This window comes from Lasioglossum baleicum, unplaced genomic scaffold (assembly GCF_051020765.1).
Source record: "Lasioglossum baleicum unplaced genomic scaffold, iyLasBale1 scaffold1907, whole genome shotgun sequence".
Taxonomy (NCBI): domain Eukaryota; kingdom Metazoa; phylum Arthropoda; class Insecta; order Hymenoptera; family Halictidae; genus Lasioglossum; species Lasioglossum baleicum.
The window spans coordinates 1-26,164 of record NW_027470966.1 but is presented as its reverse complement, the minus strand read 5'-3'; the positions used below and the strand labels follow the sequence as shown (position 1 = coordinate 26,164).

General features: G+C 44.2%; 3 protein-coding genes and 1 pseudogene across 3 annotated transcripts; 2 read left to right on the top strand and 2 right to left on the bottom strand.

Annotated features, from left to right (window-relative positions):
- Positions 1-923: 923 nt before the first annotated feature.
- On the top strand, positions 924-5,051 carry LOC143221107 (pseudouridylate synthase RPUSD2-like). Its single transcript, XM_076446634.1, is given in 8 exon segments — positions 924-928; positions 1,319-1,503; positions 1,554-1,736; positions 2,131-2,264; positions 3,851-4,027; positions 4,299-4,826; positions 4,828-4,999; positions 5,002-5,051. Coding segments are annotated over 8 exon segments (1,434 nt in total).
- A 4,248-nt stretch (positions 5,052-9,299) lies between these two features.
- On the bottom strand, positions 9,300-11,237 carry LOC143221105 (NADH dehydrogenase [ubiquinone] flavoprotein 1, mitochondrial-like). Its single transcript, XM_076446633.1, is given in 8 exon segments — positions 9,300-9,486; positions 9,575-9,778; positions 9,837-10,069; positions 10,166-10,183; positions 10,185-10,835; positions 10,937-11,004; positions 11,188-11,212; positions 11,214-11,237. Coding segments are annotated over 8 exon segments (1,410 nt in total).
- Positions 11,238-11,558: 321 nt separating this feature from the next.
- Positions 11,559-13,126, top strand: LOC143221106 (guanine nucleotide-exchange factor SEC12-like; annotated as a pseudogene).
- A 2,521-nt stretch (positions 13,127-15,647) lies between these two features.
- On the bottom strand, positions 15,648-25,125 carry LOC143221104 (chitin deacetylase 1-like; the record flags this gene model as incomplete). Its single annotated transcript, XM_076446631.1, is given in 6 exon segments — positions 15,648-15,722; positions 15,724-15,882; positions 17,444-18,366; positions 18,885-19,034; positions 24,594-24,724; positions 25,073-25,125. Coding segments are annotated over 6 exon segments (1,491 nt in total), but the record flags the coding sequence as incomplete, so codon positions are not given.
- Between the last annotated feature and the right edge of the window lie 1,039 nt (positions 25,126-26,164).

The following is a 26,164-nucleotide window of genomic DNA, read 5'->3' as shown; positions in this document are numbered from 1 at the left end:
TTAACATCCTTGACAGGTCTTTTGAATTTATTACCATGCCTGAGAATCGTCAGTGTTGAATACCGGGTCAACGATCTTCCTGGTAAATCCTTGAGATTCTTCTATTTATGTAATTTTGCTTCGAAAGATCCTTTATCTGTGAATCCTTAGTGTTACATCAGTGATTACACCTTTGCGATCCTTCTATTTATACAACTGTGCTTAAACAGCTTCTTTATCAAGGAGTTAACATCCTTGACAGGTCCTTTGAATTTATTACCATGCCTGAGGATCGTCAGTTGTTGTATACCAGGTCAACGATCTTCCTGATATATTCTTGTGATTCTATTTATGTAATTTTGCTTCAAAAAATTATTTATCTGTGAATCCTCAGAGTTACACCAGTGATTACACCTTTGTAATCCTTCTATTTACGTAACTGTGCTTAAACAACTTCTTCATTGTGGAGATAACATCGTTACTATATTATCTTTGTGATCCTTGTATCCATGCAACTATGCCTGCCAGGTCCTTTTGATTCATCGATACGTCTGAGAATCCTCAGAGTTAACATCCTCGCTATGATGTATAATCCGTACATTTATGTAATTATATTTCCTTTTGTGATCTCAAAGATTCTTGCTGTTCACATATACGGTGTTTCTATGTCTAATTCCATCGAATTAATCGTGTAAATCGTTTGAATTCATCACTAGGTCTTTAAATTATATCAATGTTACTTATAGCTTCGATATATCCTTGCTATTGTACTCTCGTGATTCTCGTGTCTATGTAATTACGCCTGTGAATCATCGGTGTTACTCTTGGCTTGAAAACGCTTCCTATCGTGTCTTTGTAATCTCGCATTTACGTAATTACTCTTGCCCTTGTGATCTCGAGGATTGGTTCGACGTATGCACCGTGGGTAGAAGAAGAAGCAGAGAATGACGTTAGTTTTTCATTCAGCTCCATCCTATTTCGTAATGACGTTTAATCGTGATAAATACTGTAGGTGCACTGAAGCTCCTTTTGCATCGTAGAATGCACTTTGCGCAAATTGCCTGCACTTGGTACATTTTCGAAGATGGTTATTGTCTTTCCCGCGTCGGGTAAAGTGTCTTCCATATTTTCTCGCGATGTCCATCGAGGCTGAAATCCTCTTCTTCCTCTCCCTGTTGGATTCTCTTTTAAACGAGTCTCCTTCGATCCCTTGCCGCGAAATAAATCATATTTCCCTGTCTGGTTCTATTCGCGATCCAGATCTCGAATTAAATTCCCTCTTCTCGCGGTTGAATGAAATTCTAATCGTGGAAAGTTAATCGGAGGTCTCGGGTTGCAGGAATGTCGAGAGAAGGCGAGATACGATAACACGTAATCGGGAGTTTTACACGGAGAGAAGATTAAGCAAAAGGAAGGAAGGAAAGGAGTCTGATTACCGGATCAGATGGTCATACGTCAGCTCGTATAGCTGTGGTCACATGGCTCAGCTGTTATATTGCTTCCTCGTGGTTAGGCCGGTGACAGGTTGTCCTTAATGGAACCGAGTGTTGACTGAGCTGCGTTGACAATGAAAGCTGCTCGGCTCACGGCGCATTGTTTTATACGTCTTCCACAGAGCACGGTTATATCCCGCGATTTTATTACGCCACTTGTGCTCGAATACAGATTGAACTGCGAGGATTCTTCGTTAACAGGTGGCCTTCATCCGCAGATCAGGGAATTACGCTGCTTAACAGTGTCGTTGAAATTTTACTCCGGTAGGATTAGACGCTGAACCAGTTTAGCCTAACTCTTTAAGTACCCTCGTTAGGTTGCAGGTATACCGAACCTTTTACTTGTCCTTCACCTTCTTCTTCCTCTCTTAACACTATGACGTCCGGTGGTTCCACATTGGTGCCAAGCGAAAACTATCGGTTAAGTGCCAGTGGTTACAAAAAAATCTTGTACTTATTTACCTCTCACAATTTCGAGAAAATGGAGGGACAGGATTGAGTCTTGGGAACTGACGATAATGTTAGTAAACAAAAACCTCGAAAAATCGCCGGTGAAAAGCGAAATGATGTAAGTCAGTTCTACCGGCGCGACACGAAAAAATCTAGAATAGACGTGCGGACAGCATAGTGTTAAAAATATATTCACCGAATTCTCCAGAAATTAATTCATCGATTCACGGAATTAATTCATCGACGAACGCAAACACCTTTGATCCCCGTCTCTTCCATCAGCATTTGACGCTGCAATCGCTCTTGATCCCCCTTTCATGCTGCGAAGCAACCAGAAGCCTCGTAACTCCGAGCTTAACTCCTGTCACAGCTTCGGGAACTATCCCTTCTCCGAGATAAGCAAATAATTAAACACCCTTCGGACCATCTGTGTTCCACTTTGGGAGAATCCTGGTGAGATTTTTTTCTGTCTGGTCCGATCCTGCGTCCACATTGCGGTACTCACCAACGCTCGGCCGACGAATCGCTCGCTTTTGTCGCGAAGCCGATCGCTTTTTTCCTCCTCTATCGAATACGGATCGAGAAATGGGTCGTCGCGTGCACGAAGCGTGTTTGCACGTGCGTTCGCGTGTGTGCACGTGTCCGCGGCGTCACGTTTGCTCTGGCCCGACGCCGGTACCATAATGGCGGACAGCGCCGCGACGCCGCGGCTTTTCACTGCGACGTTTCCTCGTGTTTGCTCACTGCGCGCCTGTTCGCTTCCACGACCAACCTTCTGATCGGTGGCAAGCATTTTTAATCGCACGGTATTTTGGCTGGATGGATGCCGTGTGTGTCTGTTGAGAACAAATCGATCGAGTCCTCCTTCTTCGATTTTCCTTTTCTCCTTTTCTCCATTGCAGAGAGGAATAGAAACGCTTTGGTTTTGTCAATTGTCGAGGAAAATTAGCAGAGATAGTCTTAGGAAACTTAAAGGTTTCGATTATAGAAAACAATGACGTTCATAGATCGAAAATTCCAAAGTACCGATCCTAGAAGATAATTTGGGTATAGTAAGATGCAGAATTATACAAAATTTTGAGATATTTATAACAAAAATTTATTCTCGTTCTTAATGGTAAAAATACAGTAGAAAATGGTTTCCTTCTTTTTCGTTAGACCACGGTTTTTAGTACTATTCGAATCCTTAGAGAGATAAAAACACTTCAGTTCAATTCCCGAGAAAATATAACAGAGATAATCTTAGAAGACTTAACGATGTCAATTTTAGAAACGATGATGTTGCTAGATCGAAGATAGCCCAGATAATCCGATATTTCGAAGTACTAATATTAGAAGATAATATCGTCTATAGTAAGATGTAAAATTCTATAAGATTTCTAGAAAATTAACATTAAAAATTAATATCCTTTCTTACTAATAAAAGCATAGTAAAAGATATCCACAAACGGAGGAAAATCGAAAGAAATAATATTCAAAGCTCGTCTTACCTCTCTGTATAATATTTCCCAGTCCACGTAGATGATCAATGTATCTCCTTCTCGACTCCTTTAGCTTCTACCGAGTGGTCACTTTGAGACCGAGAAATCCCGATGGCCTTAACTTCCGGTCGAATGCTTTTATTTATCCCGGGAGGATTCGGATCGCTGAAAAGATTCTCTGCAACCTCGGACATCACTCCGGACAACTGCCATTCTCAGGAACGAAACTCGTGGCGTGAAACTAGATTATCCGTTCCAGGAACACGCTTCCGGTTCCTGTAAACGCGATAACACGATAGTATACCCGCTTTTCCTTTCTCCTAGCCGAGTATTTTTAACCAAGCGAAACCCGACCGATCGCACGATCCTCCGTCTTCCCTGTTTCCTCTCGCGACGTCCAATCTGTCTGGCCGGCAAATAAACCGAGAGTGTCCGTTGGAATTGCAGGTGCACCCGTGCGGACGATACCGGCACAACACCGTGGTATTCATCCTGGCGAAGGAGTACAACCTGAAGAACCTGAGGACGATCCACAGGCTGGACAGACTGACCAGCGGTATTCTCCTTTTCGGTAGAACGCCGAAGAAGGCGAGGCAGATGGAGCACCAAATAAGAAACAGACAGGTTCGTTTCGTAACCCGGTGGCATGCGAGGGAAACTGGCTCGAGGGTTTCCGAGAAATTCTGGGAAAAAGCGCGAGGCTAAGTTATTGGGAAACGTTGTTGAGATCGCTGAAAGAAACGCTGAAAGAAAAAGAACACCGTGTCGGATAGCGTTCGATGCGTGGTAGAAATTTACGAGGAATTAAACCGCGGAGTTGCTAGTCGAATACCGATGATAATTCCAAATCGAGCGAGAGTCCGAGAACCGTAAGACTGATAGATTCGAATTTCAGGTTCACAAGCAGTACGTGTGCCGAGTGGAGGGCGAGTTTCCGGAGGAAGAAGTGGTGTGTTCGGAGCCTATCGAGGTGGTGTCCTACAAGATCGGCGTGTGCAAGGTGTCCGAGAAGGGGAAGGATTGCGTGACACGTTTCAAGCGTCTCAGCTACAACGGCAAGTCGTCGGTGGTGCTGTGCAAGCCTCAGACAGGCCGGATGCATCAGATCCGCGTGCATCTTCAATACCTGGGCTACCCGGTGGTAAACGACCCGCTGTACAACCACGTGGTATTCGGGCCAGAGAAGGGTAAAGGTGGTAACATCGGGAAGACGGACCAAGAGCTGGTGCGAGACTTGATCAGCATCCACAACGCGGAGAACTGGCTGGGCATGGACGGAGACTCTGAGATGAGTCTGTTCAAGCCGAAGCTTGACATGGAGGAACGCGTGTTGAGCAACGATAAGGACGGGTCCTCGCCGTCCTCGACGCCCGGCCTGGGGGAGGAGGAACAGCAACAGCAACAGGAACAGTCGCTTAAGGTGGACAGTGGGAACGCAGACGGGATCGGAGCCACCGGATTCGAGTTTCACGAACGACAAGATGACGGTCGACCCGCACTGCTACGAGTGCAAAGTGAAGTACAGAGACCCGAAACCGTCGGACCTGGTCATGTATCTGCACGCGTGGCGCTACTGCGGCCCAGGATGGGAGTACGAGACCCGCTTCCTGCCTGGGCAGCCAGCGACTGGGCCGAGGAGGACCGATAGTTCCGGTCCATCGAGCATCCAAACCAGCTGCCATCACCTTCGTACCCCTTTTTGATATCCTTACCCCGTGCCTTCCATCCGCCAGCGAGCGATCTCGACCATCGTACATGTACCCATCCCTGTGACCAGGTCGCTGGACTCGCGAGTAAATGGGAGACCTCGACGTTGGTCCGCCGAGATTGGTCTCACACGCCTGGTCTGCGCTGATATTCGAGGCTCTTCGGCTGGGGATATCGCGGTGAATCTGTCAGGATCGTTTCGAGGATGTGATTCTCAATGAATGGCAGGTTCATCTGGTATATTCCGATGTTCCTTGACGATGATGGATCATAAATGAGGAAGATCGATCGATGGCAAGGCGTTCGGAGCGCTAAGCGGTTCCAGACGGATCTGAAGTTCGCGTGAGAGGTCTCGCGAGCGAATCCTCCGCCGACCTGTTCCGGCTCCTCCTCGCGATCCCTACCGCGTTCTCGTTCTTCCGATTGGTCGGAGTAACACAGCTACTTCCAGAGTCGTCTCGCGTGTTTAAGCGTAATTGATAGATGGGGATTTTCTGGCAGGCCTCTGCGACAGAGCGTGAACTCTCGTTGAGGATGCGCGGGCGAGTGGCGGAAAAAATCGAGGCGATGAAACGATCCTGGCCGGTTCTGTAAACGGGTCGGTCGAATAGTCACTACTGCCGCCCGTGCGCGCACGAGAGAAGATTGATGCAACTGTCAACCGCGGAAGCCCGGATGGATCGTTATCGTTCGTGTTCTTGATTTACGATGCAGATAGGGACGAGGAGAGCCGGCGGTCTTTTCTATTATTAAGGCGAAAGCGGCGTAACTTCTTTGCTTCTGATCCTCGAGGAAAGCGCGCTCGCATCCGAGTCCTTTTCATGAATTTTCTTGCGACCGACCAACGGGACTCGTTCCCCCGTTAATTTCCTTTGACCTTCCGTTGGTAGAGTAAGCAAGATGGAAATGACAGTTGACGAGCATTAGTCTCGCTTCGTCCTCTTTTTTTTTTTCCTCGCGGCGATATTTACGCGACGAAAGCTTCGTTCTACCAATTGGGGGTCGGAATGAAACTTCTAAATGTATTATGCAAAACTGTATCAGGGAGTACCGCTGAACCCCTAACGCAAGGCAAACTATTTCCTTAATTAGAATCGCCTCCAGCCACCTTTCTACAGCTATGTAAAGCGATCCACCGTGTATTTCTTAATCAGATTAACTGGACGTAGAATAGATACGACGTTGCTCCCTAGTCCAAGTAAAACTCATCGTGTCACCCAGTACGTAGACGATCAAAATTCACCCTGCGACTAATAACTTCCATTCTACCTTACTTTCGACGTCTTCTTTCCAACCATCGTGCCCCAACAATCTCTACGCAATCACCATCCATCCATCCATCTTATCCCATCGCAAACACGCTCACGATGCATATGAGGAAACAAAAAGAAAAAAAAAAAAAGAAAACGAAAAAAAGACAAGATCGCGACTGAGGGTTATTTAAAAAAGAAATCGTCATCGACCAGCGTTCATCCTCGAGAGCCGCGCAGGCAAGGGGGCTGACTTAGGAAACTGCAATAGAGACGCGTCTATTTTTATGGCTGATTATATATACAGGAAACTAAATAGTGGCGCAGGTCCAGCGGCAGAGGTCTCCAACAATAAGCGTGATCTTGCCAGGAGGATATAGCCAACGATCATGCCAAAGAGCGCGAGCGCGTGTCCGGCGAGCGAGAGCGAGAGCGTGAGAGACCGTGTGAAAGATAAACGTATGCGTGCGTGGGAGAGAGGGAGAGAGAGAAAGAGAGCGAGCGAGTGAGCTTCTTTCAAGTCATATCGTGTACGTGTACCTTGTTCCCGCGCGTCGAAAAAGACCGCGTCCAAGTGGCAGGACTTGTAACAAGTACAATCGAGCGAGTGAAATAACGAGATTAACGTCGTACATTATTTTGCTACGAGTCACGTTCGTCTCCTCTAGCGGGGCTATACATAGGCTTTTATCGCGTGCTCGAGATGTCCGGAGAAGGTGATGGGAACGCAGGGGTCATCGTGATCTTCCGCTTGCTTCGAAGATTCACTCGCGAGCCAAAGACGCAGCTCTCTCGTTTCATTGTATAATTTTTTTCTACACCTCTGTACCCCATTTGTATCGACCCCCTCTGTTCGAGTATACTGCATCCAGTTCTTCGTCCTTGCGTTGAGTTCTACCGCTTGATTTTCTCGGTTACACGTTTCCATGAGAGAGGGACTCTCTTTGGCTCGTTGAGCGACGCGGATAGAACGAGTATCCCGAAACGAATTTCGTGAGATCAGATTTCATCAGGATTATTTTCTCTTCGTTTAACGCTTAGTTCTGTTATTTTGTTTAAACAGGCCTTCTTTCAGAAGGGATCCGAGTAAAGATTAGTAGTCACCTGACGCTAGTGTGATTCCTCGCGGAGGAGAAATCGTGTTAAGAGTAAACGCGGCTTACGTTTTTTCGAAGTCTCGAACGATGCACGCTGACATCGCAAGAAGGGAACAAAAACCATCTTTTATACGAAAGCTTTGTAATAATCGCGAGCTATTAAATAAATTATCGGACGAGAATGGATATACGAGGAGATATCGAGAGATATGAAAGTTCCCGTCACTTCTCCGGATTCTTGAGAGCAACAGAGGCAAACAGAGATCAGTGGACAGAGATTTTAGATAGATAGAGGTAGGAGGGAGATAACGTAACAACGGACCTATCATAAAAGACAGTGTGTGCGCTTACTAACTCACCGGGGCAGCTTGCAAGGAGAGACGAAAGATTAAAAGGAGAGGAGAAAAATGGAGAGCGAGCTGCCCCGATATTGTAACGGCTAGCTTAATTTTATTTAAGTAAAAGAAAAAAAAAAAGGAAGGAAACTAACTCTCGACGATATATCGAATGAAAGGAAGACAAAGAGAACAGGGAGAGAGAAAGGGGAGAAGAGTAAGGGAGGAAACTCGAAAAGACAGTCCCGATTTAGTGGCACAGAGATACAGAGAGTAAGGGAGAACGAGCGAGAGAGAGAGAGAGAAAGAGAGAGAACGAGAGCGAGAGAAAGACATCGGTCTGTAAATCGAGCGAGCGCTTTTGTATGTATATACATATATATATATTGTATATTGTATACGCACATTGTACCGTAATCCGAGCGACATTATTATCTGTATCCGTAGTGAGCGGAAACGTTAGAGCTAGAAAACTTTTTTCTTGTATAATGAACGAATAAATGCAAAGTATCGTTCGGTATACACGTCGTGTGCCAATCTTCTCTTTATTTTTCGATTTTTGTCTCGTAATCGTTCCACCCTCTTTCATGCGCGTTCTTTAATTTATTCGATGTGAAATGTACTTAAGAACACTGAATACTTTAAGGGCGAATATTCTGCATTCAGCGGATATTCCATGTGAAAAGACGATATACATATTTTGACGCGATAAAAATGTTACGTATAATTATTTCGCAATTAAAATGTACAAGATGATTCATCGGTAATGATTTCCAACATCGCTACCCTCGATCGTTATTAGAATTGTATTTCGCAAGTAACGACAAATGATTCTTCGGTAACATACTGTAATCGAATCATACTGTACATTTGGTGAAAATATACAGACACGAATGGCTTATTAATTTTGTCACGTTATGCGTTATGATTTGGTGTTCGCTGCGTCTCGTTGAATTCTCAATGAGAACAAACAAGATCGCTTGTAACGATGTTACTCCGAACAGGGTTAGAGGCTGTTATTTTTTTGGATTCCGCTATCGTTGAAATAAAATCGCAATCCTCTTTGAGTATCTTTTACTTTAGTTTTAGTTTAATTTTCTCGATATCCTTTACATATAAAGGTATTGTAATATATCTGTTTTATATTCGGTCTCCATTAGAAAACGAATACTTATGAATTATATTCCCTTGTACTAAACCATAAAAAGAAAAACAGAAAAAAAAAGGAAAATTAAATTACCTTAAAATGTGACGTCTCTGATCCTATATTAACACAGACAAATTATGTTCTTTTATTTACTTTATTGACCAGACCATCAAAAGATGATAAAGGTCCAGTAGAATTACATAGGAAATTCAACTACACCGCATCGTGGTACGCCTTATATACACTGTAAATAAATATAATATCATACAGGTATAAATACACTCGTGTCCTCCAGTTGCTCGTTTGTCGAGTAGTAAATATTGGAAAGTTCAAAGGTTTCTGAACTCTATACCTTTAGTTTCAATTGGCCATAGCTCGTTTGCGGCTTTGAATACGTGCTTCTATTTCAGGTCTAAAATGCCTAATCAGGCCTTGTACTGGCCATGCTGCACCATCCGCCAAAGCACAGATAGTGTGCATTTCAATTTGTTTAGTCAACTCCCACAACATATCTATTTCGTGTACTTCCGCTTGTCCTTTGACGAACCTAAACAGGCATTCGTTTTATAATTTTCCACATCTAATTTATTGCTTTACTTTCAAACGAAGCCAAACAAATAAAATACGTTATATACCTTCCCATGATTTTGTACATCCAGCTTATTCCTTCGCGACAAGGAGTGCATTGACCGCAAGATTCGTGTTTATAGAAACTAATAAGACGAGCGATAGCTTTAATGATATCAGTCTGCTTATTCATCACGATCACAGCTGCAGTACCAAAGGAGGTCTGTACTCTGACAAGATCATCAAAGTCCAATAACACAGTATCACATACACTGCAAAATGATTTAGATGATTACAAGTTCCTCGGGTCTCGTATTTGTAATTGAATACCTTTTGGGAATAACAGGAGTGGAAGATCCACCAGGGATTACACCTAACAAATTATCCCATCCGCCGATTACTCCTCCTGCGTGTCTTTCGATAAGCTCTTTCAAAGGAATGGACATTTCTTCTTCTACGGTACAGGGATTATTTACGTGTCCCGAAATATTAAATAATTTAGTTCCGTGATTACGTGGTCGACCGAATGACGCAAACCACGCTCCGCCTCGTCTACAAATGGTCTATACATTCAAAATTTAATTTTAGAATTAAAACTTTCTATGAATATCGATTTCCTAATAGCAATAGATATATGCAAGCTAGATAGATAGACTTACAGGAGCTACTGCAACAGTTTTCAACATTTGTGACAGTAGTAGGGCACCCAAATAATCCAACATCAGCTGGGAAAGGTGGCTTTAGCCTAGGCTTTCCCTGCTTTCCTTCGATAGATTCAATAAGAGCAGTTTCTTCTCCACAAATATATGCTCCTGCTCCTCTTTGCACAAAGATATCAAAGTCATAACCAGATCCACAGGCATTTTTTCCAATCAAACCGGCTTGATATGCTTCAGCAATAGCAACTTGCATATTTGATGCTTCATTATAGAATTCACCACGAATATAGATATAAGCAGCACAAGCTCCCATTGCTCGACCAGCGATTAAACAACCTTCTACCAATTTGTGAGGATCATGACGTAAAATTTCACGGTCTTTACATGTTCCGGGTTCACCCTCATCTCCATTAACTACCAAATATTTTGGTCTTCCATCAGAAGGTTTATTCATAAAGGACCATTTCATGCCAGATGGAAAACCTGCACCTCCCCGACCTCTCAGACCAGATACTTTGATCTCATTGATAATCCAGTCTGCACCTTTTTCTACAATTTCTTTGGTCTTGTACCAATCTCCTCTTTTCAGAGCACCCTTTAACCTCCAGTCATGTCTGCCATATAAATTTGTGAAAATACGGTCTTGATCAGCCAAGGGACCACCCTTTTTCTATAAAAACAAACAACACGAATCGTACTATATTTTTGGCACGATATCACATGACATAACAAATTAATGAAAAAAAAAAAAAATAAATTAATTAAGTCTACCTTTCCTTCGGGTGCGGCATCGGCAAATGTTCTCTGTTGATGACTGCTCAACGAAGACCCAAGGAAACCTTACAAAACAAGTAAATTTCTTACGTTACATAACCTCGATTCAACGACAACGCAAAACGTCGATATTCCTCTCTAATAAAGGAACAACGGTAGACTAACGTTTGACATATCGTAGTTGGCCTTGATCGTGTTAAACATCGTAATTATGATCGAAAATTAAACAAAATAACATCGAAACTTACCCAACTGTCTCCTTGGGACCTGAAAAACACCGTACAATGGCACCAGCCATCTTGCCGTTTGCGAACTTGCTGAAGTTTGCGACATTAGCCTGTCCACTTAGAATACCACACTATGGTCACCTTGTGGTGTGTTCGGGAAACAAAGCAACACGAGATTGAATACGTGTTCAACGCTGTTTTGTCGTCTGTTTTCGTGAAAGACTAGTGTTGAATGTTCATGAAACACGTATCGTGTCTGTTAAAAAAAATCGGGAATCTCGACAGGTGCCCGGTTTTGTAGCCTAGTCATGGTCCTTGGCTATCAATAGATACCTGTCTACGCGACAGTGACGAAAACGGGAACGTTCGTAACAGCGTAGCGACTCGTTCGAATGCCTTCCAGGAGGAATAATTGTGACCTGCTGGCCAGGGTAAATTTCCCCCTGTATACGCTGCAGATGTTGACGGGGACGGCATATCCTAGTCGGTGGTGGCGGAGGCTCATCGAAAACTGGAGTTGCAAATGGATTTGTAAGAATTTCCCTTGATTTAAAGATTTTTTTATGTTAAAAGTGCATTAATTGTGTGCATATGTTAAATAAATTATTTCAACGAACAGGAAATATTTGATTTGTCTCACAATGGATCTCAATTTGTCGCGAAGAAGTGACCAGACATGAAACAGGTCCCAGCGTTGTTATGAACTGTACAACTTACAATGATCAGAAGAGAATCTGGATAGCAGCAGGTCAAGAGAGTCATTGTCAGCTTTACAATGTAAGTAGTAAAGTGATCACTGTGAAGAATGGAGAGATTCTTAAAGGAGCCAATGGTAACGATAAGGAAGGCCTTAGGCACAGAAAGAATACGGATAAAGTAGAAGGAATTATTACTCCTGAAGAAAGGATAGAGGAGATTAAGGATGACAACTCAAATATTAAAAGCAAAAAGCTTCAGTTGATAGTAAAGCCAATGGATAGTGTACAAACAGATTTTTAGGTACCTATCTCTCGTAAAAGTACAGAAAGTCTCTGGAATAATTTATAAGTATCCTGAAAATGATAATTTTTTTCAGCGATGAAGAACCGTTTCAAAGGATTGTAAGAATAAGCTCAAATGGAAAGTTTATGGCCACTTGGTGGAATGGATGGTCATATAAGATTATGGAAGTTTCCACAATTACACAAATTACACGATATAGATGCACACTTGAAAGAAATAGACGATATAGACTTCAGTCCAGACAGTACATTAATTGCAAGCATAGCAAAGGATGGTAAAGCATATTTGTGGAATGTGAGCAATGGTTCAAAGTCCAAGGATCTAACTTGGTCAGCTCCAAATGGATTGAAATATTTGTATAAAAGATGTAGGTTTAGAAAATTGGAGGAAGACAAATCAAAAACTCAGCTCTTTATGCTTTCCAATGCAGTGATTGGAAAGAATACTAGCTTCCTACAAATGGTGGGATGTGGATTCTGGAAGTATTGTCAAGGCAGTACCGTATAAAGAAACCCTGTCTGCTTTAGCAGTGTCGGATGACGGAAAATTCGTCGCAGTTGGAACAATGTTTTTCTGGTAGTGTGGACATATATATTGCATTCAGTTTGAGAAGAGCTTTGCATGTACCTGGTGCACATAGTATGTTTGTAACTGGCCTAGAATTCTTACCAACTAAATTAGATGGCCCTACTATTGCTAGTAACACTGAAACTGCTGTTGTTAGCATTTCTGTGGATAATAAAATTTGTATACATAGTATACCGTTTAGACGTAAGTAATTGATTAATTTTTCGTGTACTTTCCCCATATTATTTCTAAGATATTAATTGCTTAACGTGAAAGGAACGATCGAAAATATTTTTTGGTTACAGACACATTACCATTCTGGTTTGTCATCATATTGATTATTCTAAGTATTTGTGGAGCGTTCATCTTCTGCAGTTATATCGGAATATGACCTGGGAGAATATACTTTTAATACAATCAAGTACTTTTTCTAGGATTTTCTAACATCATACATCGAACTTTCAGACGTGCTTTTCTTAGGTTGTAATGTTATCAATTACAAGGAAGCAGGTTATAATTCATTTGAACTTGCAAACATGTGTGCACGATTTTTGTAAGAATAGACACGACTACCTGCAATTTACTAGCTAACGAACAAATAAGGTGCGTCATTCGGTCCTTGTTCTCGAAACTTCATCCATTTAGATAAATTTGAAATAAATGTTGCGACAATTGTGTCGCATTAGATAAACTGTTCGGCAAATGTTATTGTAAATAGATATTTTTAAATATTTTCTTGCTTAGACATACAGACAACTACATTCTCACGTCACAAATTTTTTTACACTCAGAGACCAATTTATACGATTTCTTTTTGTACAGGAAATGCAACTCTTTCTGACCTTTATTGCATTTATGTAAATTGCGTCTGTATATTGTTCACATGTACAGTTGAATGTAGATGTCAAAACGTGAAATGTTATGTATATGCCTTAGGGTTAAACTTTAAATTTTATTCCATTCTTTTTATTACAATGCTAGAATAACGTATGAATCGTGATCGGTCCGTTTTAAAAGTCAGATTAAGCCAAACTGGTCACATATAAATAGCACACATGCATCACACAGAGTTTTAGCAGTTTTATAATGCATTTCACGGGAAACAGTTGAAATTTTCCATACGAGGGAAAATGTTGCCATATGACAAGAATTTGTGGGCAAATATACTTTGTTAAGTTGAAAATCAAATTTGAACGTTGAACGTATTTTTATTTCCTCTTCCAACGTCCTTGAAAAATAGAAAAAAAAGAGGAAAAAGTCCTTCCAATATCTCGTTAATTTATATAGCACGATGTATATAACTTGAGACAGTTAATTGAATAGCAAAGTCCAATTGACAGTGGCAATGACCCATATTCATTCGTATTCTGTTGGTACTTAAAAGAGTGCGTAAATAGATAACGAAAAAATAGAAACAAACAAGCCGAGGAATGTAAATAAACAGATGGAAATATGTAAACACGCTAAAGAAGAATGTAAATAAACAAGCCAAGAAGATCTAAAAGAACGGTATAGAAAATTCTGTACACAGAGTAAAAACATGGAAAGGATCCGTCCTGTTGATCGATCGATTCGAAGAAAGTGCAAGGAATGTTTGCTTTTTCGAGCGACGATTCAGGACTCGTGATCGAAAAGGAATGTTGTCCGAAATCGAAAGGAGCCTTCGGGCCTCTGTCCAGGGGAGGGGGAAGGACGAGTCAGTAATGACATTTTACGACCTTAACGATGGCGCCTATCGACGACTCTCAAGGCTGCGGAGAATGTATCATCGTGTCGAACGACCAAATCGAACCTCTTCCACGCGTTTCTACGATCGAGATTAACGTTCCGCCGTTCGAAAGTTTTCGAAATTCACTTTTGCACGCGCAAACTATTTCGAAAGTTGACTACTTTATTTTTCCACCTTTTTCTTTTTTATCGTACAGGTTAGATATCTTGTGAAATTTTACAGACGAGTGCTAAATTATATAGCAGAAAATATGGGATACACTCTAACCTCCTTTCCATCTGGCAGTAATTTCGCATTCTTTATCTACGACTCTAAACGTACGTGAAATTACGGTATTACAGCCAAATGATTTCAAATTAAATTCAAGGATCATCGTATATGAAAACGAAGCTTCTTTTAAGGAAACAGGAATTTAATCGACTACAGCCATTACACGTTATCTAACCTCGAAGCGTTGGAAAATATCGAGGAACAGGTTGTTGGAAATAATTTCGGTATCTCAGTTTCGTACAACGTTTATTGTGAAATACTTTAATAAGGACTCTAAGAATTACTTAATTACTCTCACACTCTTCTTAAGCACTAAAGTTAACCAAGTGTACAGGGCGCCTCAACGATACGATCGATGAGATCGATGTACCGTGTGGCGCAGAAGAAAGGGACAAGGATCAGAAGGGCAAGGATACGGTGGTTATGTACAAGTTGAATAAACTTACACGAAGAACTCGTTCCTCTGTCACGCGGAGGAAAATTCCCTTCGTTATTCTCTTTTCTTTTCTTTCCTTTCACAATCGACCGCAGAAACGTTTCGCGAACATCTGTTAGGCGAACCGGGCCGAGGACTTTCGTGACATCGAGGGATTCTCAGTGCTCTCGTTCAATCCGCCAATAGAATTCTTTCCCGAAAAAGATATCACAATAAAGACCGTTTTGATTCGCGTGGAATTTCTAAGAGATTATAAACCTCGACGTTTCGAATAGAGGATACATCGAAATCGCGTTTCGCTCGAAGCAGCAGCGGCCATTCCGTTGGCGCCGAGCGAACCCTGGCAAGAGATTCGTCGTTTCCGTTCGCGACACGTTATTCGCGCGATGATTCGGCGCGTGTTCCCAGAGAAAACTCGCGACTCGTTTCCTTCGAAGACACGCGCCACACGATCGACCGATCTCAATCGTGAATCGCTCATTTGTTCGTGGTGAAACCATCGCCGGCAGGGTCGAGAAGCCACGGGTAGTAATTGGGGCACTCCATGCAAGTTAAATAGACGAAGAGTTTCGCCAGGAAGTTCCCTGGTGGTCAAAGGACAAGCGTTGGGAAGGGAGCAGTAGGGCTGTCCCTTCTCGTCGCAGGTTTCCTTCCAGTCCTGGAAGTCCCTCAGCGCTGACAGTTCAGTCGGAGTTTGCATCCACTTGATCACCTGCGAGTAGACGAAATCGCGCTTGGTCAGACGTACTTGCTACCGCGTGAATTTTATTTTACGCTACTTCGCTGTTCTTTCTACATTAGATTTCAGAGAACTATTCGTAGAGTTTAAGTTCGTTCGAGTAACTATCTATAGAATAGGAATCGTTGAAACTAGGTTTCTAAGAAATTTCATTCTAATTAATTATAGTAATTAATTATATCGTTTGGGTCTGTTTATAGAAAGTTTGATATTATTCGAGTAGTCATAAATGAAATGGAAACGCGATTGTCTAGGCCAGATTCTAACAGAATTGAATTTTAAATTACTCGGTTACTTTTTACGCTTTTGTTTGGAGATTTCGTAGATCTGTCGGTGAAAGCTGTACCGCTGAATAGCAATAAATGGAAGTGAAATGGGTTTCGTCGGACGAGATCCTAAATGAATTTCGTTTCAGCGCATAATTCCGGAATATGCATATATTTCGAGGTTTAGAGGATTTATTAAAGCTCTATTTGTTGGAAGTCGAATTCGTTTGCAGAGCTGTACGCGAGATGAATCTTTGATGTAAGTAGACCGCAATATCCAGGAGAATTATACCTGTCGGTGATTGAAAATCGTTGAAAACCGTATTATCGAAACTTCAATCCTCGAGGATTAATATCTCGGGGTCGATACTCGACCGTGTGTTTAACCGCAGCTTCACCGCGACGCGGATTCAATTTTCCAGCAAGGTTTTCTTCAATGGACCGATATCGAGGTCCGACCCTACGCGTTTTTATTATTAGGACACTCGAAGCGGAAATCCTGTCGGAGAACCGAACGTGGACGATGCTCGGGAATAAAAACAAGATCACGAATCGATCGTGGGAGTCGGCAAATAAAACTGGACCACTTGGAGAAGTTGGTATCGCGCGGTTAGATTGCAAACGGGAAATAAATGGACTCGAAGGGAAATAAAAGCAAGTCAGCAGCTTGATGGGTCGCGAATGAGAATCATCGTGATGCTGCGAGATTGAAACGACGAATAAATTGGACTAACCCAGGAGACTCGTAATAACCGCTGGATTTCTCTGCAATTACGTACTTTCAGCGACACTTTCGGAGAAAATTCTCTTGCTGCGACGAATTTTCAAAATTTTCACAGCCTACGAGTCTCTCGCCGATTCCGATTTATGTTATAGTAGAGGATCTTCATAGAAATCTGGCAGAATCGTAACGAAACGTTTGAATTTCCCCAAGTACAGACTATTGCATGCTGCGAAATTGAAACAACGAATAAATCGTAATAACTATTGGGTTTCTCCGCAAGTACATACTTTCAGCGACACTTCTAGAGGAAATTTCCTAACTACTGTAAATTTTCAATATTTTCACAGCCTCTGATCTACGCGATTAAAGAGAATCTTCGTAGATATCTGGTGGAACCATAACGGAACGTCGAATTTCCCCGAGTATAGACTATCGTAGACCATTAACCCAATTCTCCGACTGGCCGGAGCTCTCTCTGTCCCGAGCAATCAATCCCACCCTCGATTACTCAAACAAACCCGTAACCACGAGCCAGTCCACTCACCTGGACCATGGTAACGAAGTACACGTCGCTCCTGGCCAACATCTCCTCGATGAACTTGATCAGCTCCTCTCTGTACTCCTTCTTGCTCTTCAGCCAGGAAGCATGGAAGTGAAGGCCAAGCGGTGCCCTGTTGCTGTTGAAGTGCCTGTTGAAGTTGTGCCTGAGCAGCCTGGCGAACTGCTCTCCGGTTTGGATGTTGGAGCACGAGTCGACCATGTGACAGCCTGGCAGAGACTCGTCGAAAGTCGGATCGTCTCTTCTGTCCAGCTCGTTCATCACCATTTCCCAGACAGGATGAGACCTGGACGGGCAGTTTCCGCCGTTGCCGTTGCACTTGTGAGGCATTCTGAAGTACAGGGTGTACGGCCAGATGGGAACGCGGCCTAGAGAGGCTGTGATGGAAGCGTCGTAGACGAAGAACTGGTCAGCCATCATCTCGAATTGTTTGTTGCCACCCACGCGAAGATACGGAGCTCTTAGACCAATGATGGATCCGTCGGTGATGTTAGCGAAGCGTTCGATGATCAGTCTGGCCCCGGCCATCTCTGCCAGCCAGTCGTCGTAGGTTCCTTGGGTCCAGTACTGAGGATCGTCCTTGTGGGTCAAGGAGAACACAGCGATCTCATGGCCACGACGATGAAGATCTTGCACCGCCGAATAGTTGGTGTATTTGTGAGACACGAAGAAGGTGCCTCTGATCTGGCAACCATTAGGGTTCTGACGTTGTCCGTTGAACACCTCCTCGTAGAGGTCGATATTGTCCACGTTCACCGCCCCGTTGAAAGTAATAGTGATCATCTGCGGCACCTGGGATGGCTCGATGTTGCCGGGGATCCTGGTCCCATCGGCGGAACAGTAGCAGTCCGGAAGCGCGCATTGCGTCGGGTCGCAGTCCGGCGCACGGTTAGGGTCCGTTTCCACCGCTGTCGAGTGACAAGTGGGGGGTTAGCTGGTCGTCGGCGAGTCTTGCAATAGCTCGAATTAATTGCGATTGCACAAAGCGTTCCGTTGGCCTGCGATGCGAGCCAGCCTGCGGTTTCCATTTAACGCGGCCTCGAAAGGTAGCAACGCATAAAACAGCCGGCAAACCGTCGCGGTTTTAACGAACAAACGCGGAATTCTGTGATACTGCATTTTGGCTCTCGTTCCTCTCGGGTTTCCCCAAAAAAGAAATTACGAAGGCAAAAATATTACCGGGCGAAAAATTAAAAAATGGAGCGAACGAAGAAAATCGCTAGATCGGAAGAATTGACGCTTTCGAAACAAACGTTCGTTTTCGATTTGGAGAACGACGGAGCCGAGTAGCCGGTTGAAAAACACAGAACGCGAAGAGGAGGAGCAAAGAGCATGCCGACACGTTCGCTCAGCCTCGTCCCGCAATTCGCTCGCTACCAAAAGAAGTTCTCGATTACGACCGCGAGTCGATTAAAGCAATACTCACTGCAGGCGTTCTCGTCGGATTCGTCCTTGCAGTCCGGTTTACCGTTGCAGAAGAGCTCCTTGTCCACGCACTCGCCGTTACCGCACGAGAGCTTGCCATCGGGGCAGACTGGTTCGTCGGTCCTCAGGATGGGCAGCACCTTACGCGGCTCTGCAAACGTAATCCTCGTTAACGGGCCGACTCGTCGGCTGCGCCTTCTCAACCAATCGCTACTACGGGACCATTTGGCGTTCACCACAGCTGTAACTTCTACTTTTACTTCGCCCAATTTATGTACAGAGATCGAGGCGCGCTCACCAGTGGCGCAGGAACCTGTGATTCTACGTGGAGAATTACGTTACCGTGGAGATTATCGGTTCACCTCCCGCGACTGGCAATCGGTGTTCGCGCGGTTAGAGCTAAGAGATACGGGGTGATTCTGGATAATCGACGCACTTTTAGGGTTAGAAGGTTGTTACTGTGCGGGATTAATGTGAACCAAAGCTACGATACCCCGCCAGTTCGGACGCTAACCCTTCGCAATCCTCGTTTCCTCAGCTTATTCTGCGACCTTCTATCCCGATCCGAAGCTTTTCTATCCTGAAAAGCGTATTTCTTCAATTTCGCTTACGGAATATCGAGATTGTCGTAGACTATGGATCGGTTGGGATAGAACGTCGAGTAGCATTTGGACCGCGAAGGGTTAAGCATCGGAGTAATTACATCTTGTATCAGGACCAGTTACGGATTCCTCGGGTCGCCCGTGTAATCTGGTATTTATGTACACGTGGACTCTATGTACAGGTGTGCGAACTTCCCTCGACACCTCCGCGACTCGGTTTCTTTGCTAATTCCTAGTGTCAAGTGTACCCGAAGCGTAACAGAGCCACCGCGGAATTAATTGGTACCCCGTTTGGCGAAAAAAAAAACCGAGAGCAGCGGTGATCACGCCGCGAAGGTGTCAAGTCGTTGATCCTGGGACTCGGATCGTCTTTTGAGTTGATAGTTCCTACGCCACTGCGTCTGGCCGATCTTTTCTCTCGTCGGTTCCCTTTCGGTCGAGGAGTATCCTCTGATTTCCGGTCTAGGAAAAGCGGAAACGGAACCGACGCGACAGCCGCAACGAACGAGACCTTTGAACATAGGAACGAACAGACATCCGGCCCCGAAGGTTCTCCGAGACCGAGGCCGGGACTGGAGAAACAAAATGGCGACGCGTGTGGAAGTAACACGGGAACGAAATGGACGAGATGGGTCGCCCATCGCGAGAAGTGTCCAAGTCGAGAGTATCGTTTTGCCCCTGTTGGCTCGCAACGATTCGCACGCAGCTAATTCCATGATGAATTTGACAGAGGGTGAGAGATAAAAGGGGAGAAGTAGAATAGAGAAGTTGAAAGTCGAAGTAGACGCACGCACACACGCGTAGATACGATAATGAGAAGTAGAGTAGAAGTAACTAGTGGTGAAGAGATGGGCTGTTGCGAAAGGCGAAGACAGGCAGAGATAAAACAGCGAGGCGGTGCCTCGACGTGCCGAGCGAGAAAAGAGAATTGCAATGTGGTCTCGATTGTGTGTGCACGTACACGCGTGCATGTACACGCGGCGGGAAAAAAAAAAGAAAGATAGAGGGAACACACACGCGAGACAGCTCCGATTTAATTTCATTCGCGGCTCGCGCGAATTGCAAAAGGAACGGATCTGTTTGCGGAGTTTGAAACCGAGCACGGGCCTTCCTTTCGCGTTTCATCGGCTCGTTCCAACGGGCAGACCGAAATCGAAATCACGTGAAATAGGTCAATTCTAATCGGTCTGACGCAACGCGGATCTATTGTCATTATAGCGATCATTATAGCACAAAAGGCGGAACAACGGAGCGAGGCTGTGTCTGAAAATCAATCAGCTGGAAAGTAAATAGATCGATAATTCACGCCGCGTGTACCGTAAACAGCCATCTTTTTCAACCCGGCTTTATCCACGACCCAGGCGGAATTATGCAATTATCCGGGGAAAGAGGTCTATAAAATTTCCCCGAGACTTCGTTAAATAATTTATCGCTTCCACCAACGGTCTTAAACCCGACGTTTCATTACAAATCGGTGGATTTCGAAACGAGCCTCGGCTACCGGAATATTCTACCGACAAATCGGCCAATAAATCGCTCGAAAATTCAAGGACTCGGTTATTCTCGAGGAAAGAAATCCACGAAAAAGTTACTCCACCGTTTGTTTCGCAAAATCGACGCGAATTCTCGAAGAATCCGTTGAGATTCGAATTTTGGTCACGAAAGTACCATTGTCAAAATTCTCCGGTGATACTGGAACGTCGAGAACCTTTATTATTCAAAAACTGCTTGGAGAAATTCGCGATTTTACGAAGAGAAGCTTAATTGCGAGCCGATAAACTCGGGTCGGAGAACGCACCGTGCTCGTCTCGCGATCCCACGTTCCTTTTCCGCTTAGCTAATGGTAAATCGGAGCAAATGGGTCCCACGGGACCGTGGAACACGCGCGGGACCTTCGAAACGGAAGCGGAGGAATTCGGCCGCGTTCGAGAACGGCGGCAGCGGAAGATAGAGACAGAGAGACAGACAGAGAGAAAGAGAGAAGAGAGCAGAGATGCGATGGCAGCTGGAGAACGCTGCGTTCACGAGGAACGCTGCGAGATGAGATTATTCCGCGACAGAGACAGAGACAGAAAAGGAGAGCGAGTGAGAGAGAGAGAGATAGAAGGAAGGAGATAATTAATGATCGATCGCGACGCTACTCGCGCGAGTTTCGAGAGGTAAAAGCGAACGAGCCGACTAAATAACGAGGAGTCGCTGTTAAGGAGGCCAGATCGTCGAAGCGAAACCGATCTGAACGCGGACAGAGCGAGAGAAAGAGAGACAGACAGCGAGGAGAAGAGAGAAAGAGTGATATATGCGTACTTATGGCGAGACAGAGAGAGAGAGAGAAAGAGAGAGAAAAGGAGCGAGATCAGCGATCGAGAACGTGCTACCTCGTACCTGGAGCGATCGCGAGGAGAAAGAATCGTGTGTACGTATGTGTACGTGTGTGCCAGAGTATGTATAGGTGTGTCTTTATGTACAGGTGCGAGCGTGTGAGCGTGAATTCTATAAAGCTGAAAAGTCATTGCGTGCCGCGAGTCGATTTCGAGATACGACCGATAAACGTGACGTATTGAAGCGTGGAATGGCGTTTTCGAGAGGGCTTTCTGACAATTCCATTTCGTCCAGCCTCTAGGGACCTGCCGGTGCCGTTACTCTAACCTTTTCCGCTCGTAGTTCCTCGCTTATCCATTTATCAAACGAGATTTCACCGCCTCGCGATGAATCCATTAGCGATTTTTAACGAAACAGAGGAAGAGAGATCCACCGGATCATAATCGCGCACCGTCCCGTCCGATTTCTCGCTCGTTCATCTATCAAACGAGATTTTACCGTTCCACGATGAATCCAGAAGGATTTTTAATGGAACAACGAGAGAGAGATCGTTGGATCTTAATCTACTCCGCTGATTTCTTACTCGTTCATTTATCAAACGCGACTGTAACGTTCCAGCATGATTCGCGGAAGATTTTTAACGGAATAATGGAAGAGAGATTCCTTAGATCTCTTAACTGTTGCTCAGAGTGACTACGTACTTTCAGTCCCGGATTTTTAATCTTTCTATAGCTTCGATAAGATAATGAGAATACGCTTCGTTTAAACTCGACTTTAGAATTCTTAATATTCGCAAATGTCAAGGATTCTCGTTTCTCTCCTTAGATCTAGTAATTTCTTAACTCGCGTAAATTTCTCTTTCCAAAATTCTCATTTTCGAACGAATTATCTATATTTTAATTCGGTTACTTTGTTATGTTTGAATCTCCCGAAGGCAGTCTCAGTCCTGAAACCAGTATCGGCACCAAGCATCTCCGAGAATTTTCCGCGATTAACATAATCCGAAAGTTGCCTGGTTCTGGTCGTTTTCACCTTCCGGGATTACGCGTTCGAGTCTCGAAGGGTTCCAGCTTCCACGCCGCGTTTTATCTCGATCGTGGGTTTTCTCGGGAAGACAATGGGCACGGAACGATAACGAAGGAACGAGCCGAAGCAGCGAGATGGGAAAAAAGCGCGTATCTTCTCGGCTGTTAGTCGGTAGAATGCCGATCGAGAGAATTGCGTGAATCGGCAGGAAGAGAGGATCGATGAGGCTGGAAACTGGGTTAGAACGCGCTCGAGGCACGAGCTTCTCGTCTCCGGGCTGCACTTTCGCTCAAAATCCAAACCAGTCTCCCGGCCGCGAATCGAAAGTGGCTGGACTGGAGGTTACAACGTCTCGAAAGCGGTCTCGCATGTAACGACCGTGCATTTTCACTCGGCCAACGCGTCCAACGTTCGCCCGAACAGACTCGCGCGTTCGCGTAACACCCGGGACAGACCAGAGCGAAAAACTATCGCGAACTTGCGAGCCGCGGATCGCTTTTGCGTGACTTTAGAAAGTAAACCCGTTGCACATTTTTTCCCCGGCTGTCTTACGCTTCAACCCTCTCGGAACGGGACTCGCTTTGCTGCGCGAAGGAAAATTATAGAATTTTCACGCGTTCCACGCGTCCACTGCATCGCGATCATCGTGCACGGAGGAAAATTATAGAATTTTCACGCGTTCAACGTGTTCCACGCGACCACTGCAACGCGAGTCATCGTGCACGAAGGAAAATTATAGAATTTTCACACGACCACTGCAACGGGAGTCATCGGTAATTCGATAATTTTCTTTCGATTTCGGAACAAGAAACTTCTGTGATTTCCTGTTCGATATGCAAATGCAAAGTCGCAGTCGACGCGTGAACGCACTCGCTGGATTACCGAATTTGGTCACTGGCAGACACGATCGAGGAGTTGCATGTGTAGAGAAAAGAAATTATCGAGAATATATCGACGATTTTGATTTTTCCTTTGGTATTTCGGAGACGAGAAGGTTCGTGGATGAAACTCAAAGGTGCGTGAGGATAATCGTGCGTTAGTACTACCTTACGAATTGTGCGTGCTACGTTGCGAGTCTACGAAGAGCCGGCCTCCTCCGTGTCGTCCGAAGCATTTTTCGTCATCCTCGAATAAGGAGTAAGAGAAAAACCTTCTCAAAATGGCCGCCTTCCCACCGGGAACTCCGTTTACTCGCCGGTTATTCTCGATTGTATCAAAAAATTAAAAAAAAACAACATACTACGCGTCAATGATTACAAAAGTGGTCTAAAGTCGTGTATATTTCGTGGCCAAGCATTAGAAGTTTCTTAAAATCTCTTTACTTACGCCTCTCTCGCGATCATCGATTTTCGTAATCGCGAAAGACTCGACTGTGTTACGATAAAACGAAATAAAAACTAGGAAAGACTAGGGATTTTTCAATCGATAGACGATTAATAAGTAAGAAAGAGGAGAATATTTTCCCTCGGAAAACGATAAACGAAAACGGCAAACGAGAATGATAAACGGGTTCCAGGTAGAAACGGCTGGCCGGAAACGGAGGCAGGTATCCGGCTCACCCTGGTCGATACATCGACTTACTCTCGAGCTTGTCACAGTTGGTGACTTTGCCCTTCCAGTCGCAGGTCTGTTTGTCCAAGTCAAAGGCCAGTCCGCTGGGGCACGTGATTTGCTTCAGGCCGGATTTCGTGCACCTGTTCGTGTCGGACAGAAAGCAAAGGGAACGCGGTTTAGTCGCATAGCAATCGAAATGAAAGGCTTACTCTCGAGTTGGTCGCAGTTCTTCACGTTGGTCTTCCAGTCGCACGTCTGCCGCTCTATGTCGAACGCCAGACCTGTCGGACATCGCACCGTCGCCAACCTGGTCACTCCGATCTCGCTCGCTTTGTCGCATCTGTGATTAAGTTACACTTTGGTTTCTCTGCTTTCCAATTCCCATCTCTCCTTCCCACCTCGTTCTCCCCGACAGGCTGGACGCCGATGCCGCCATGCTTTCGCAACGTTGACGCATCGACGACCAGCGAACGAGAATTTAACGAGTGGTTAGATAGGTAATGGGGTAAAGAACAATTCGTCCTTTAATAATCGTGACCGTGTCTTGGTACCTTTTATTTTTAATATACCGTTTAAAAAATTTTATACGATCGTATTACCTATGTCACGAAAGGTGTGTTTTAAAAAATGAATTTGTTTTCAGAAGAAAAATATGCTTGAGGTTGATCCCTGCCTTTGAGGTTCTCACCTGTTTTCACCGATGTAATACGCACCATGGTCAAACATTTTTTCGAGAACTACCTGTGGTATGAATTTTATCAAATTCTTCAGTTATCTTATTAAGTGAGTATCTTTCACATTTTAATTAAAAAATCCATAATGTACGTCATCGTTTATATGCGTGTAATTAATCTTTCTCTTATATTCCTTCGTCTACCGGTCATTTTATCGGTCACGGTAGGTTTAGCGTTAATTCCCTCGTATCGTTTCAGATACTGTACGTAATCCTTAATATCCTCGAAGGAGTAAACGCGTTTACAAAGATGCAAGAGGGACACGCGACGAGAAATGGCCTATATAATTCGAAGAAAAAAAAAAGAAAAAAGAAAATTGGAGAAGCTTGATAAGAATTTACGACGAACAATGAATTCTTTGAAATGAACACGACAGGATCTCGTGTTCCTGCATCGAGCCTATTTCTGGCCGTGTCCTTGATGGGATACTTTGTCCATTCGAGTGAGTCAGGATACACCGGGTGTCGTCATCGACTGGAAGGCGAGTCCTGTATCCAGTATCAGGCTTGCCTTGAACCCTCGATCGCGGAATTCGATCGATCGCGAAGGAACCGGAGGAATTCGCTGCTCGATCCTCGGCGAGCGATCTTTTACCGTTAACTCTACCGGCCTTCCAGCTCACTTTTACCTGCCACGCGATCGATCGTGATCCAACAGGTCGTAATCGTGACGAATCAAGGCTGATCGCGACCTCCCCGATCGCGAATAATCGCGAATGATCGATCTGACGAATTGAAACGTTTGTCTTCCGATAATTCCGCGATTTTGTTCCAATTCTCGAAATTTCTGAGTTAATACACTGTGATAAGGAATGTTGATTCGATAGAAAGTAGATGGATGACTGTTTCAAAAAAATTCTATCAAATTGATTCGAAAATTGAGAGACCTGTTTTGATTTGATAGAAATTAAGGGACGATGACTTTGTCCCTCAACGATTCCACGATTTTGTTCAAATTCTCAAACTTTTGAATTAATACACTTCGTTGAAGAATGTCGATTCGATAGAAGGTAGATTGATGACGGATTCAAAGAAATTTTGTCAAGT